Source organism: Ochlerotatus camptorhynchus, unplaced genomic scaffold (assembly GCF_037179485.1).
Source record: "Ochlerotatus camptorhynchus isolate MF236.1 unplaced genomic scaffold, CSIRO-AGI_Acam_v1.1 ptg000130l, whole genome shotgun sequence".
In the NCBI taxonomy this organism is placed as follows: domain Eukaryota; kingdom Metazoa; phylum Arthropoda; class Insecta; order Diptera; family Culicidae; genus Ochlerotatus; species Ochlerotatus camptorhynchus.
Window position 1 is genome coordinate 77,469 of NW_027040620.1, and position 14,322 is coordinate 91,790.

General features: G+C 38.6%; 1 protein-coding gene across 1 annotated transcript in view; it reads right to left on the minus strand.

The window, feature by feature from the left end:
- Positions 1-14,322, minus strand: part of Fur1 (Furin 1) — a 650,713-nt gene that overhangs the window by 52,428 nt on the left and 583,963 nt on the right. The window contains exon 11 of the mRNA XM_065220676.1: positions 7,805-7,983. Coding sequence (XP_065076748.1) covers positions 7,805-7,983 — 179 coding nt within the window. The remainder of the gene's footprint in view (positions 1-7,804; positions 7,984-14,322) is intronic.

The window sequence follows — 14,322 nt, forward strand, 5'->3', positions numbered from 1 at the left end:
GTGTTTGGGATTTTTCGTTGCATGTCTGAATTTTTTTTAATGTTACCCCCAGTATAGAAATTAAAGACGTAGTCCTACGTCAATAGGAATAACTATAGGAATATTTTAAGATCGGGAACGATGTGTATCCGATGTGTTTCTAAAATCTAGGATGGTGACTTCCGGTTTGTGAGAAACTGTCAAATAGCCTACAAATTGGCCTCCCTTAGCTCAGTCGGTAAAGGCGCAGCTACAAAGCAAGACCATGCTAGAGGTGGCTGGGTTCGATTCCCGGGCCGGTCTAGGAATTTTTCGGATTGGAAAATTTCTCGACTGCCCTGGGCATAGAGTGTGATTGTACTTGCCACACAATTATACTAATGCAAAAATGGTACAGGCATCGAAAGCTCTCAATTAATAACTGTGGAAGTGCATCTAGAACACTAAGTTGAGAGCACGCAATAAGCTAATATGCGATATGCAATAAGTTTGATATGCGAAGAAGAAGAAAGAAGAAGCCTACAAATTGAGAATTTTCAGAATGAAAACAAGAACAACATGTGAAAAGAGCATGTAAGCTTTTTGTAAACAAACCTTATTATCATTCCTTTTTTTCCGTCGGTCTCTGTTCCGCAATCTAGTGCCCATCACTGACGGACATCGATTGCCATACATTGACAGAAATCGAATGTGCAGGAAGGCAGCTTCCACACCTACGTAGGATATCGCAGCCATTCAACACACATGGGCCGGAAAAAACGGCTTTACTACCCTATGCCTCAGAAAAATCCCATTGGGGTGAGAAAGCAGTCACGCTTACCACTACATCACCGGCGCCGGCTAAACACAAACCTTCTTATGCCCTTTTCTCGCCACCATTATGACTCCAACGCAAACCATCAACATCAACGGGTAGGGGAAACTTTCCTATGCGTGGGGGGCGACCCTCGGTTGGTGATAAAAGGGCCTACAAAGGTTTGTTTACAAAAATCTTGTATACCTTTTTCATATGTGGCTCTTGAAAATCAATGATTTACTCCGTTTTGGTATCCAAGATGGCTGCTCCCGGTTTTCTAAGATCTAAGGTGGCGTCTTACGGCTTAAGAAAACATATGAGTGTTTCTGAATCGAAAACAACGATTAGGGACCGGAAATCGATTATTGACGGCATTTATTAATCAAAGATGATTGTTTCCGGGCTTAGGAAAACTGTTAAATACTCACAATATGTTTTTAACGGGGACGGAAATCATTAATTTACGCCTTTTTGATATCCAAGCTGGAAACTTTCGGCCCGGTAAATCGATATTTCTCGCGCAACACGAGAAAAGGGCCTATCATTGTTGATCGATTCTTTTCATCGAATTCTTTTTGGCGAATAACCCGACTGCAAATGAATTTTCCATTGAGTGTGTTGTTTCAGGCGCAAGCTAACATCATCTTCTGTCAAACTGTGCAGCGAGCTTAGCGAGAAATTCGTTTATGTAGCCGTGGTAAACCAAAGAGAGAAACTTTCCCCTTCCCGATGATGTTGTTGGAATGCGTGGGGGGCGACCCTCGGTTGGTGATAAAAGGGCCTACAAAGGTTTGTTTACAAAAATCTTGTATACCTTTTTCATATGTGGCTCTTGAAAATCAATGATTTACTCCGTTCTGGAATCCAAGATGGCTGCTCCCGGTTTTCTAAGATCTAAGATGGCGTCTTCCGGCTTAAGAAGACATATGAGTGTTTCTGAATCGAAAACAACGATTAGGGACCGGCAATCGATTATTGACGGCATTTATTAATCAATGATGATTGTTTCCGGGCTTAGAAAAACTGTCAAATACTCACAATATGTTTTTAACGGGGACGGAAATCATTGATTTAAATACGCCGCAAGATGACAACTTCCAGCCCGGTAAATCGATATTTTACGTTATTTTGAAATTGATTTTTGACGGGACATTGAAAAAGGCCGATCAAATTTTGTAAACAAAACTTGCTAACCGAAGAACACCCACGAAAACCAACCACCTCTACGCGATGATGTTGCAGAATTCGCTTCTGGAGACATTCGGTTTAGTAAACCTCCGAGTTCATCATTTTCTCAGCGACAAAAACCTTTGCCATCTGGCTGCAGCTGCAAGTTCCCTGCCAGACCAAATATTTGCTTGCGAATTTATCCGCAAAAACAAATTTGAATCTGCCAGGGACACCACCTCGAGCCTTCGCTTTGTACAATTTTGGTCCTGGAAGCTGTCCGAAGTCGGCAATTACATAGATTTCATACTTTGACTATATGTTTAGTATTACTTCTGCGTGAAGTCAACTATTTACATAGTTGAAGATGCTATTTTCAAATAACAGACTAAAGTGGTAATTTTTATACGATAGATGAGGAGATGAAAGTATAGAATTGATAGTTCCGTAGAGTACGGCAGTGTGAAAATTGCATATGGAGAGTAGATTTCATCATCCATTAGCATGCACCCAACGGGCTTGGTCAGCAGGTTGTCATACAGTTTTCGTGCACGGGTTCTAGCCACGGTATTCTGCTTGAGTGATCGATTTGGTTGCCTACTGGCACGGTATGCATGTAAGCCTTTGCGGTAGCGAAATTGCTGCACTGTACTACGGGCGGCATCATACTTTTTACGGACATTTCTGGGATGCTTCTCTGATGGACCTCACAACCTGTCCATGGAGCTGGCGGTTGGCAGTTCTACTTCGGCGTTTACTTTGAGGCTTCCGATACGTCGTCATGGTTTCCCTGTACGTTTTGAGCACGCAGTGCTCACGCCATACAGTGTTTCTAGGAAAATTCAACACTTAAGCCAGCTTGAACGAGGACCACGATGTATTTTCCTGGTGAGCGTGCACGATTTTTTTTCTACGCTCCTGTTGCATGGTGACTGTTTCCAACGGTGTCGACTCAATGAAGAAAACAAAATTCCCTGATTTTCCAGTAATTGTTCAACAAATTCCAGTTACAGTGTCTACATGGTTTTGTCAACATGATATCATCAGCTACAGTACTGGACAAAATAAATCATACACCCATATAATTTTTCTTTGGAGTTCGATATATCAGGTAGATTCAAACATACAATAATGGTTTGTTCTGCAATACTTCTGTATGTTTTTCGCTAAAACTGTGCAGGTATATAATATTCAATATATTGTATGACTTTCTCAATCATCATTTATAAGTTGTAAAAGGAGAATTTCGAGTTGGACAAAATAAATCATACACCTGATTTCTTATTGAAACTTATTGTTTAATTCAACTTTCAACTTATATTTTAACACCCTCAGTATTTGGTATGACCACCCTTTGCTTTCAACCGTCTTGGCATACTTTCGACGAGGTTTTGTAGATATCCTGAATCGATATTCTCCCACGCTGCTTCAAGTGCTTCAAAATAAACGTTTTTGTTGGAAACCGATGCTTTATCCACTTTGTTGTCCAAGTAAGATCACAAATTCTCAATTGGGTTGAGATCGGGAGATTGGGGAGGTCATTCCAGCGTTTTGATCCGATTTGATTTGAAAAATGCCGTTGTTTTCTTCGCTGTGTGCTTTGGGTCATTATCTTGTTGGAAAATGTAATTGGATTCCAGGCCAGTTTTCAGTAGCGAAACTTCCAGATTTTCACTTAACAAGTCAACGTACACATCTGCAGTCATTATTGTCTTTATATGAGCCAAGCTTCCAACACCAGACCACGCAAATGCTCCCCATACCATGATATTTCCACCTCCGTGTTTAACCGTCTTTTGAATGTATGGTTCCTTAAGAGCGTCACCGGAACCTCGCCAAACCCTTGATCGCCTTTTCTGTCCAAATAACTCAAATTTGCTCTCATCCGTCCACAGAACTCGTTTCCAGAAGTCCACAGTCATTCCGGCGTACTTTTTAGCAAATTCCAGTCGCTTCCGTTGGTTCCGCTTGTTGATAAACACACGGCGAACAGAGCCGCGACGAATACTTCGGATTCTGCTTAGCCATTCGAACAATTCTGATGTCATCACGATTACTTGTCGCACGATGACGTCCTTGTCCGGATAAATTCCTCACAATTCCTCGTGTTTCGTACTTTTTCCATATGTGCTGAACAGCTCCAACTGAGATCGAGTACTTTTCGGCAATTTTCCGTAAAGAAATTCCTTTTTCACGATCGCGAATCACCAAATTTCTAACATCGAGCGAAATCTGCTTTCCCGACATTACAATGGTGCGAAGCGCACGCTTCCCGGAACAAGAACTGTCAAATATTACGCCGTAATGCCAAATCCTCAGATTTTGTTTTTATTCGATGGCTAAAAAATAAAATCTTAGGAGCGTCTGATTTATTTTGTCCAAGCACAAAAGTTAGCATATATTTACTTAAATTTGTAACAAAAATAGCAGAATATTATAACAATTTTCACTGCAGGCACAAATTAGATGCATAACGTAATTTGTCGGTTGTATCAGCTAGTCTGCAGCCAAAATTGTTAGTTGAGTACTGCTTTCTTTACATTTTTTGGCGTATGACTACGTTTGTGATTTCCATATGGGATACACTTTGTGAAAACCGAAAATGGAAAATGTAACAAAATTATGAAAGATTTCAATAATTTTATCACCAATCGAGATATTTCTCCGCATCTGTGAAATTTAAGACTTTATCATTTTTCAAAATGTCACTATTGAAAATTGCACGGATGAGCAACTGTTGCTTTGATAATTAAAATTATCACCAATTGCCTGCGAGAAGCGATTTCTCTAACACAGATTTCAAAGTTGAATTCCATCCGGGCTCACCAAATGGTTTTTATTCAATCACTGCGTAGTAAGTTTTGGTGTTCTCCAGAACACAACGAAAGGCTGCCTGCAAGCAGCGAGCAGCAGCCCACATGAACATTAGACTGATGCAAAATTTGACTTTTTCTCTCCACAGTGCTTAAATGGTTTCAAATCGGTTCCTGATTAGCCTCCCAAAGTTACAACTCATTTGGTTAGAAACAGGCTTCGCACAAGCCATTTGAAGTTTACATGTAAATTACTATGGGAAATCTCAACTTTTTAATCATTGCCTTTTAGTCTTTTTCCATATCGAAACAGTTCGATAGCCATTCTTATAGAAAATTTTCTCAGCTACTCAGCTGAAGATCGTTTCTATGTAAAACGAGACAGAAAAAAGTTATTAATTATTTAAGAGATTGGTAAACTTATGACAAGATCAAGCAGCTGCTCTGTAGGCAACACTGTATTTTGCAGTGTGACATAGTAGCCATGATTTTTGTGTCCTATTCAACGCCCCAGAAACACCAATGTTGCCTGCTGAGCAGAGCAGTTGATTGAGCATGATCATAAGACATCAGCGCATTGAACCATTGATAACTTTCGATTCTTGCATTTAATCAAAAAGTGGTCTTCAGCAAAGTTGTAGCTGGGAAAATTTCCTATAAGTACAAGTGAAAGCTTTTGAAGCAGACGGATATGGTGAATTATTATATAGACATGAACAAAAATCTTGGTTTTACCATAGTAATTCCCATAAAAATTTCAAATGGATTGTGCCATCTCAGTTTCTCACCAAATGGGTTCAAATTTTGAGAGGTTAGTCAGGATTTGATTTGGAATCGTTTAAGTATTGTGGAGCAAAAATTTCAAATTTTGCATCACTCTAATGAACATCCATAGAAGGAGGAAGAAGCCGCACCACTATTGATCGGAATCAGAAGCTCTTCGTGTTGGCCATCTATATCAAGCGTGTCATACTAAAGAGTATAAACAGAGAGAACCCCGCTCAAATTCTTATTCCTACCCAAAACACAAGCTCCTGCTGCAGCTAACAAATAAAATTAATTATGTAAGACCACGTAGTCCTACGACACTATTTCGTACAACCTCATAGGACGGTCCCTTGTAGTTTTCATTAAATACCACATGGATATCTAACCCATGAAGAGTGGTCAAGTACAATCTCAAATTGAATAAAGCGTTCGATACATTTTATAGAATGCAAAAGAGACGAAAATCGCGTGTTGCCAAAAACGGGAAGGCACCGTATTTTTCTAAATTCACAAATTGTAATCGTTCAATTAATGATTAATAGAGAAGGAAACTGCAACTATCTCGATAGCAATCTACAAACAAGTCTTGCTTAATCGCTTAATCTTTTCAAAAAAGTTTGCTCGATTTACTCCATGATATGAGAAGAGATCCTTGGCATGGTGATTTTCTCACCCTTAGAAGCAGTGTTGAAAATATTCACCAAAACTCACTATGACTTGCGAACTTTTACCTTGTTGAACTTCGTGAAATATCGTGAACTTTTTCAACCCGGCTTAGAAGTTCTTTTCTGACTGTTTCTGGACTCAACGCTAGGGACAGAAATTCAACCAGTTCTCTCACATCTTACATATGAAACACTTGTGTTTAATCCCTTGAGCACAATTTGAGACCCAGCTTCGCAAGAAAATTAATCCGGTTAATACGCTTAACCAAACGCTAATTTGCTGCCAGATTCCTATGGTGGGAAGTCGTAAAAACAGCACTTTCACCTTTGACTGAGCTGTGGAAGCTAATTTTCCGAGCTAATCAGATTTACAATGAAGACCTAGAATACTCAATAAATGCTGACGAGGCAATGCTTGTCTACGTTTCTTTGAAGTGCTACTTCAAGCATCAAAGACAAAAATCCACCCAAGCAAGACCATTATTCTAAATTGTCATTTAATTTATTCTCTGGGCTAATCAGGCTGTTAGGAACACAATAAGTAACAGGGACTACAAGCGTTCAAAAAAAAAAAATTATCCTCTTCTCTTAACTTTTTGCTCAAATGCGCTGCAATGCCCCCAAAGGATCTAAGTCAGACGCAATTAGATGTAACATCTACTAGCATCTACTAAGAGACCAAGACATACCAATTTGGAGGTTAAATTTTGCAGCAACTAACAATGTCTAGTGTGTACGGAAATGGATTTTTTATCAACCCACAGGATCTCAGTACAACTCAGGAATGTGTCAACACCCAGCTGAATTTATATTAGGCACAAAATCATCAAAATACCCTTTTATTTGAGTAATTCTTGCTCAACTACCAAAAATGCAAGATCAAGCATTGAGCAACCATAAATTCGCAACTCTATTTAAAACTTGAAACGAACAACCATCTTCAAACTACACCGAGTAATGAAGTTGTTTGAAACTAGCAAAGTTTGTCATAATTATGTGATTAAGACATATTTCCCTGAAGTTGAATGAAATTCCCTGGGATTCCCTGATTTTCCAGGTTTTTTTCAGGTAGGCGACACCCTGTCTATGTTTATCTACCGTACCGATTACGCAGAAAATGCACACTGTTGTCAATGTTGTGAAAATCAATGCCTACTACGAATTTCGTTTATGTTAAAAGCAGGACTGCGGAGTTGTTAAAAGCAGGACTGCGGAGTTGTTAAAAGCAGGACTGCGGAGATTTCTGAAACATCCGGAGCCAAAATCAGTGATATTTTTACTATTCCACCGCTTAACACCATTGAATCCGATTCCGAGTCCTTATGATACTGCAAATTAACTTCAAAAGGGAGTAAATCCCAAATTTGTCAAGCGATTTTTTAGAAAATCCACCCAGAGATGTACAATGGCTATCTATTTAAACATATTTTTTTATAATAGCGGAGGAACACCGGGACTGCCAGCTAATGCTAATGCCATTGTTTAGTTTAAACCTAGTCAAATGACCAGGAGCAGATGTAGCGAACATTTTCAACTTCATTTGGATTAAATTAAATCTTCTAATCTTCATTCTTCGAAGATTCATTGGAATTAAATATCATCTGTTTCTCACTTACCTGCTGCATATTCCTCCACTGGTCGCTGGTGATGCCGTTGTCGAAATCCAGCGAGTTGTGCTCGATTTCACCACCGTAGTTGCTATCGCTGAATCCGGGCTTTCCCAGCCGCACCGGATCGTCCGGTTGGGCCGGCGTCTCCGTGCCGTAGAATATCATGTTCCACTGCGTTATTTGAGCTGTTCCGAGGGGAGTGACGAAAATCAAATGTTAATAAATTGAAAGGTAATGTGTCAACTACGAAATTATAGTAAAGTAATGCTACCTAATAGACTAAGACATACAGCACAAACACACAAAGACAAGAAAGTACGAAAAACGGCAACCACTTCCTAATTATAATAAAGTATACTCGACTCGGAAGAAGAACAAAAACTACTAAATATTAGTTCGTTAGTTCGCTGGTGAGGTAATTAGCTAATGATGTTAATTTTGCAAAGAAATTATGAAAACTCAGAGGCAGCACTTGTGTGCATCCTTGTCGATGCCGTCGTGGTCGTTTGCGTCGCATCATCTCGATAGCTAAAAGAAAGGAAAACTGAAACTAAATAACTAAAATTGCATTCTCCGTGCCACGTGACTGAAACAAGCGAAAGCGAAACTTTATCGCAAACCGAATTAAGGGAAACAACAAAAAAAAAACGACATCAACTAGACACTCTTACGTAGAGTGTGTCTTACTTGCATTGCTTTGGGGGAGCGAAACGGTTAGCAACAAAAATATGAAATGTTTAAAGTTTAAAACCGATTTGTGGGGTAGCAAGGCGCACTCCCGACTATGGGGATTTCCGTTTCTTTTTTTTTTTTAGTTTTCCAAACAAAAACAAGCGTAAAAAGTGTCGCTGTTTCTCCTGCTGAACGCGGAAGCTAAGTTTCTTTATTTTTTTTGTCCCTCTCTGCGGCAGATGTTTCAAAACGTACGAAGCGGGAAACTTTTTTGAAAACGGGGTAGTCTGCTTCCAGAAGAAGACACTTAAGTGTAAACGGAAAAAAAAATCCACTGGGAAAATCGCAGAGATTAAACTTTGGTCCACTATCGCTACCGGTGTTTTGCAGTATGAAGAAGTTTTTCATGTTTTCTTAGCCTCTCTCGCTTTCTTTAAATGAATTCAAAGCATACAAGTGTAGTTTTCCCATCGTCGGCGGCGTTCAACCCCAGCTCGTTTTGGGGCGAGGGGGCGGCGCACAGTGGGACGAAATCAACAAAAGTTGGTAGACGAAACTATTGAGTGTACGATTTTGATGTCTTCTAAAATGTTTTTTTTTTTCATTTTTTGAGTACTTTATTTGAGTGGTGAATTTTTTTGGTATGCAAATGAATAGGTTCGTAAATAGGTAAAATTTGAAATTCTCAAATCTAGATCATACTACCACCATGCAAACTTGACGCACCCTAATGTTTGTACATACTTGGAAAAATGGTCATGAAAACAGCAAAACTTAACAAAACATTGAGGTACTTTATTTGAAAATTTCTTAAGCGACGTAAATACTTAAAGCAAAGAGATAGCGATTTGCTTTCTTCTACAAAAATGTGCAGTTTTAACGCACTTACGCCTTTGTAGAACAAAAAAAAAATAAAAAAATGAAACAAAATAGTTATGGGAAAAATACGTTTGTACTAAATTTTTACCCAATAACTTAGTCCACTTGAGAGATAGAAATTGTTTGTCTTCGACAAAGTTTCTTAAAAGGACTTCATCTACAATGTTTCCATAGATGTTCATCAATTTCAACAATACATAAAAAAGTTATTTTTTTTTTATCTGAGTGTATACCCCCCTTAAGCAAAAATCACTACATAAATAAAGAACTTGAAAAATGAAGAAACATTCTAGAAGACATCAAATGTCCAACTTTCTATGATTCCGTCCCACTGTGCGGTGGCAGGTTCTCGGATTCACCTTATTACACCGAGTTACAACGACAACCGTCGACGACAAACCGTTGTGGAAAACATCAGGGTCTAAAGTTTCTCGTTTTACCTCGTCTCCTGTACAGGTTTGGTTAAAACTTGAGAGCCAACATATATACATACAGACAGACCTACATACACAGAGACACTGACAGTCGGGTAAAGTTTGACTAAGTGGCTTAACCGCAAAGCTATGGCTGGCATCTTGCGAGAGGGGTTTTCCTCACGATCCTGGTGCCAGTAAGTGGATGAAGTGCTTCCACAGGTTGGTAGGTTGCTTGTTACTGCCGGGGATTTAATAAAAAAAAATAATAGTTTTTCCTAGGGAGTGGAACAGTTTAAACAATATTCGGGTTGGTACCGACTCGTAAATCTACGAGGTGGAAGATGAATTTTCATACACTGCGAGAGAGTTGAATTTGAGGGGATAGGGTAACTTTTCAAAGTGGTAATCTGGTATGCGCGTTTAGACTTTTACTATGGTTCTTCTCAAGGTAGCACATTACAGGTTAGTTAAAATTTTTGGTGTAGGAAATGTCGCTCTAAATGCCCCTAATTTGGGCCCATACCCATAAATTCAGCAATCGACTAAATTTTCAAGAGCGACCAAAAATATCCATTATCCGTCATCTAGATAAAATTGATAAATAGCAGATTTTCAGCGATGGGCCCAATATTAGTTCCATATGCCAACATTAGAGCCATTTCCCCTCTATTGATGAAGTTGAGTGCCGTTCAATATTTAATTGTAACGGAATTCGTTCGGAATTTCGTTTTGAAAATATCAGGTTAAAATTGAAAGTCAACCGAAAATATAACGAATGCGTAAGCATTAGGAACTGCGAAAAGTATGTCAGCACCATAGTAGATCACAATTTTATAAGTCACCCATTTTTTCATCTTACGGTATCAATTTGACCCGATTGAAGCGATCTGGACTGGGAGAATGGGAATGCCAACTCCCTGTTGATAAAATTTCGTAGATAAAGGGCGGGTTGTTCTCCCCACTCATTGGGGCATCTTCCTATTTGGGGGCTGCTTTCCTGACACATAAATGCGTATAGACGTCAAATCCTGTCACGTACATTCATATAGCGACATGTTGAGGACAATCAGAGGCTATTAAGCTTAATCAAGACTTAGTTTCCGTTCTACATTGGGTGGTAAACCACTATCATGCTATCATTACGGTATCAATTTGATGAGCACGAGCTACAGTTGAGCAGTTCCACTCCAAATGACGAATCGATCAGACTCGATCGTTTGCGTCTCCAAGTTGCATAACTGTTTGTTACGGTCAATCATTTACGTTTTGGCTAAAGTCACTGGCAAAAAACTTCGCAACTGGCGTATCCGATATTTGTCAAGCTTTTTATAGATCGAAAACTTCACTTCCAACCAAAATTGCGTCTGAGACAAAGTCATACACACAAAAAAAAAACAATTATTTTAGCTCTAAAAATTATGCAATTTTATATTAAAAGTTTCACAGATTTCGTAGTTTTAACTAGGGGAAATGTCTCTAATGTTGGCCTATGGATCTAAGATTGGGCCCATCGCTAAAAATCTGCTATTTATCAATTTTATCTAGATGAACGCGTTATTGGGACGTTACTAATGGATATTTTTGGTTGCTATTGAAAATTTTGTCGATTGCTGAATTTTTGTATGGGCCCAAATTAGGGACACTTAGGCCGACATTACCTGCATTTCCCCTACGAAAATATTCAAAACGAAACTTTTTTTTTCGTTCGTTTCGACTTGTAATTTAAAAAAAAAATAAAAATTAAAATTGTATAATTGTCAAAAATACCTCTTAATTGCAAAGTTTTGGCAGCACTGCACCTTAGTTTTCTGCTAAATTTACACGCGCTAAAGTAAACAAGACGTAGCAGTGAGCAGCAGGAGTGCTTCCAGTTGTCCAAATTTTTCTTCCGCCGGTTTATCTATGGCATTGGAATCGGTTTCTGCTTCTAGCATAGCGGTACACCACAACTCGAGCCACCACTAATTTCAACAAATTTCAGGTGTCATAGCAACCAACGAAATAAGCTCAGTGTGCCTGAATGATCAGCAAGCAAGGGTTCCGCAAGTGTGACGTCCGGCTCGAACAAACATGCACAATTGGAACTGCTTATGGATCAACGGAAAAGGTAGGCTGTGAATCGGGAAGCGTACACGGCTAACAAGCTGCGGATTCAGCCACGCTTGAGGCAGGAAGAAAATTCTCCGACAAACCAATTGAGAAGCATACCAGGACGTTTATGCTAAGAAACTCGACTTCCTTAAGGAGCGAATCAGTCCGTAGAAAGGAAGTCTTTGGAGGATTCCAAGGCGCTTCCACCGACGCTTTCGGAAACCGGGTGGACGAAATGATCCCAATAGTGGGTGTCCGCAGCATCAGCTGACGAGATCAAAATTTTTCAGATAAATCAGTCGGATGACAATACCAGAGCAGCTTAGTCCGCAGCCAGATAACGGAATCCAGTTTTGATGTAAATAAAACATATTTAGTAATAAATCATTTGAATAGTAATAATTTTTAATGTAATACAAATTAGGTCTTAAAATGAAAATTATGCTGTAAAATTAAAATACTTGTTTTCAAATTGAAAATATATATTTTTACGATCCGAAATACCATACTTTCGTTTGACAGTACAACAATTCATTTTTAAAGTTTTAACTTTTAAAAGTAGTTCGCGAGCAACTTTTGAATTAACAGTTGACTGAGTTTTGTTTTGAATGTTTCTACCAAGAAGAACCAACGCAAACTTTTAATTTCACCAATGGTTTTTTTTTTAATTTTACTAACGATAATTTTTTGTGTGTAGGAAAAATTTCTGGAAAAAAATAAACGGTAAAAAAATCAAGTAATTTTGGGTAAAAAATTAAAAAAAAAGGTCTTTGAATTCTTAAAAATTGCATTCTTCAATATTTCTTCATTATTTCTTTTTTATTTATTTCTTATGAAAAATGCTAACTTCTGTGAAATTTTTAAGTTAGATGCTTAAAAATGAACAAAATTCGAAGAACAACAACTTTTGGTCAAATTTTCGAACTTTTTGTTTATAAAATTTAACAACAACTACAGTAAACTCTCCACATCTCAATATTCTATAACTCCATGGATTCTGCGGTCCCTTTAATTTTCCCACGCACCGTACTCTCAATAAGTCGATATTTCTACAAGTCGATGCCTTCTTTGGTCGATGATCTAAGTAGTGTTATTTTGATTCTACAGGGTGCGTGACGAATTTTTGCAGTAAATGGCATATTTGAGAAAAAATACACCAGTTAGTTATTCTAGCAATGAATTTTGTGCGATTTATTTTCTTTCGCAACATATGGAAGTTGTAAGTAAATTTATTCAAAAAAATTGCCTTCCCTTTCGACGACTGTAGTTAGACGCTTCCGGAAACTGCAGTATGCACGTTTTAAAATGTTTCGATCCATAGATGTCATCACTGCCTTGATTTTAGCTTTTAGCGACTTAAGTGTGGTGTGAGGGGTTCTATTGGTATCCCGTTGGACGACGCCCTATACAAAATAATCCAACGGATTGATATCGGGACTGCTTGGGGGCCAAATTTCTTCCTCCCAAATTTACGAAATATTTTCCGTAAGCCATTTCTGTGCTTTATTAGCAGTATGAGCAAGTGCTCCGTCTTATCATTTTCCCAAGCCTTTTTTAATATTATACACTGTTCTTTCAGACACATTTACCGACCGAATTATTTCTTTCATGCATACTCCGGCGCGCAACAAAGCGACAACGGCTGACAGATTGCTCTCTTGTTTCGACATCTTTACGTTTACTCAACATTGTTTGTTTAAATCTTACACCTAACAGTATAAGCTATCCAGTGCTGCCAAATATATCTAAATCATGATGCACAAGCATGAGAAATTACTATTTGAAATTTACTGCAAAAATTCGTCACGCACCATGTATAACTCGAGATCCCAAGTAACATCGAGGTTTTATAGCATTCTACAAGTCCAAATCATGATCTACAGAACCCTCATAAAACCAACATTGTTTTATAGTTGAAGATGCTAATTTCTAATAACTGATTGAAGTGATAATTTGTATACGATAGATGAGGAGGAGATGAAAGTATATAATTGATAGTTCCGTTTAGATTGCGGCATATAGAGAGTAGATAGCAAGCTAGGACAACTTTTAAGGAAGGTACAAATCGGTTTTATCATCTCTCTTTACCAAACTCCCCCTTTGAAGAGGGATGGTGAGGGGTGTCCCCCCCCCCCCTCCGCCACCACTGGCAAAAAGAGATGATCGCCGACCGCTCAAGTACCAACGATGTGTTTGAAACAGTTCTACCGATTTTGCCAAAATTGTTACTTGGGATGTCAAAGGTAGAGCTTCTGAATTCTGTGATATTAATGTTAACATCAAAGGAACTTTAAAAACAGTACCCCGGACCCATCGACCACATCAGGACATGTTCCTGGTGTTGCGGGGAAATTGTCCTTTAATTTAGACCAGGACCTATCAAAATCAAACTGGTATATTGAATGCTCATAGCGGATGTTGAGTTATTAGACAGTCAGGTTCATTGAGTCATTTTGATATGAATAT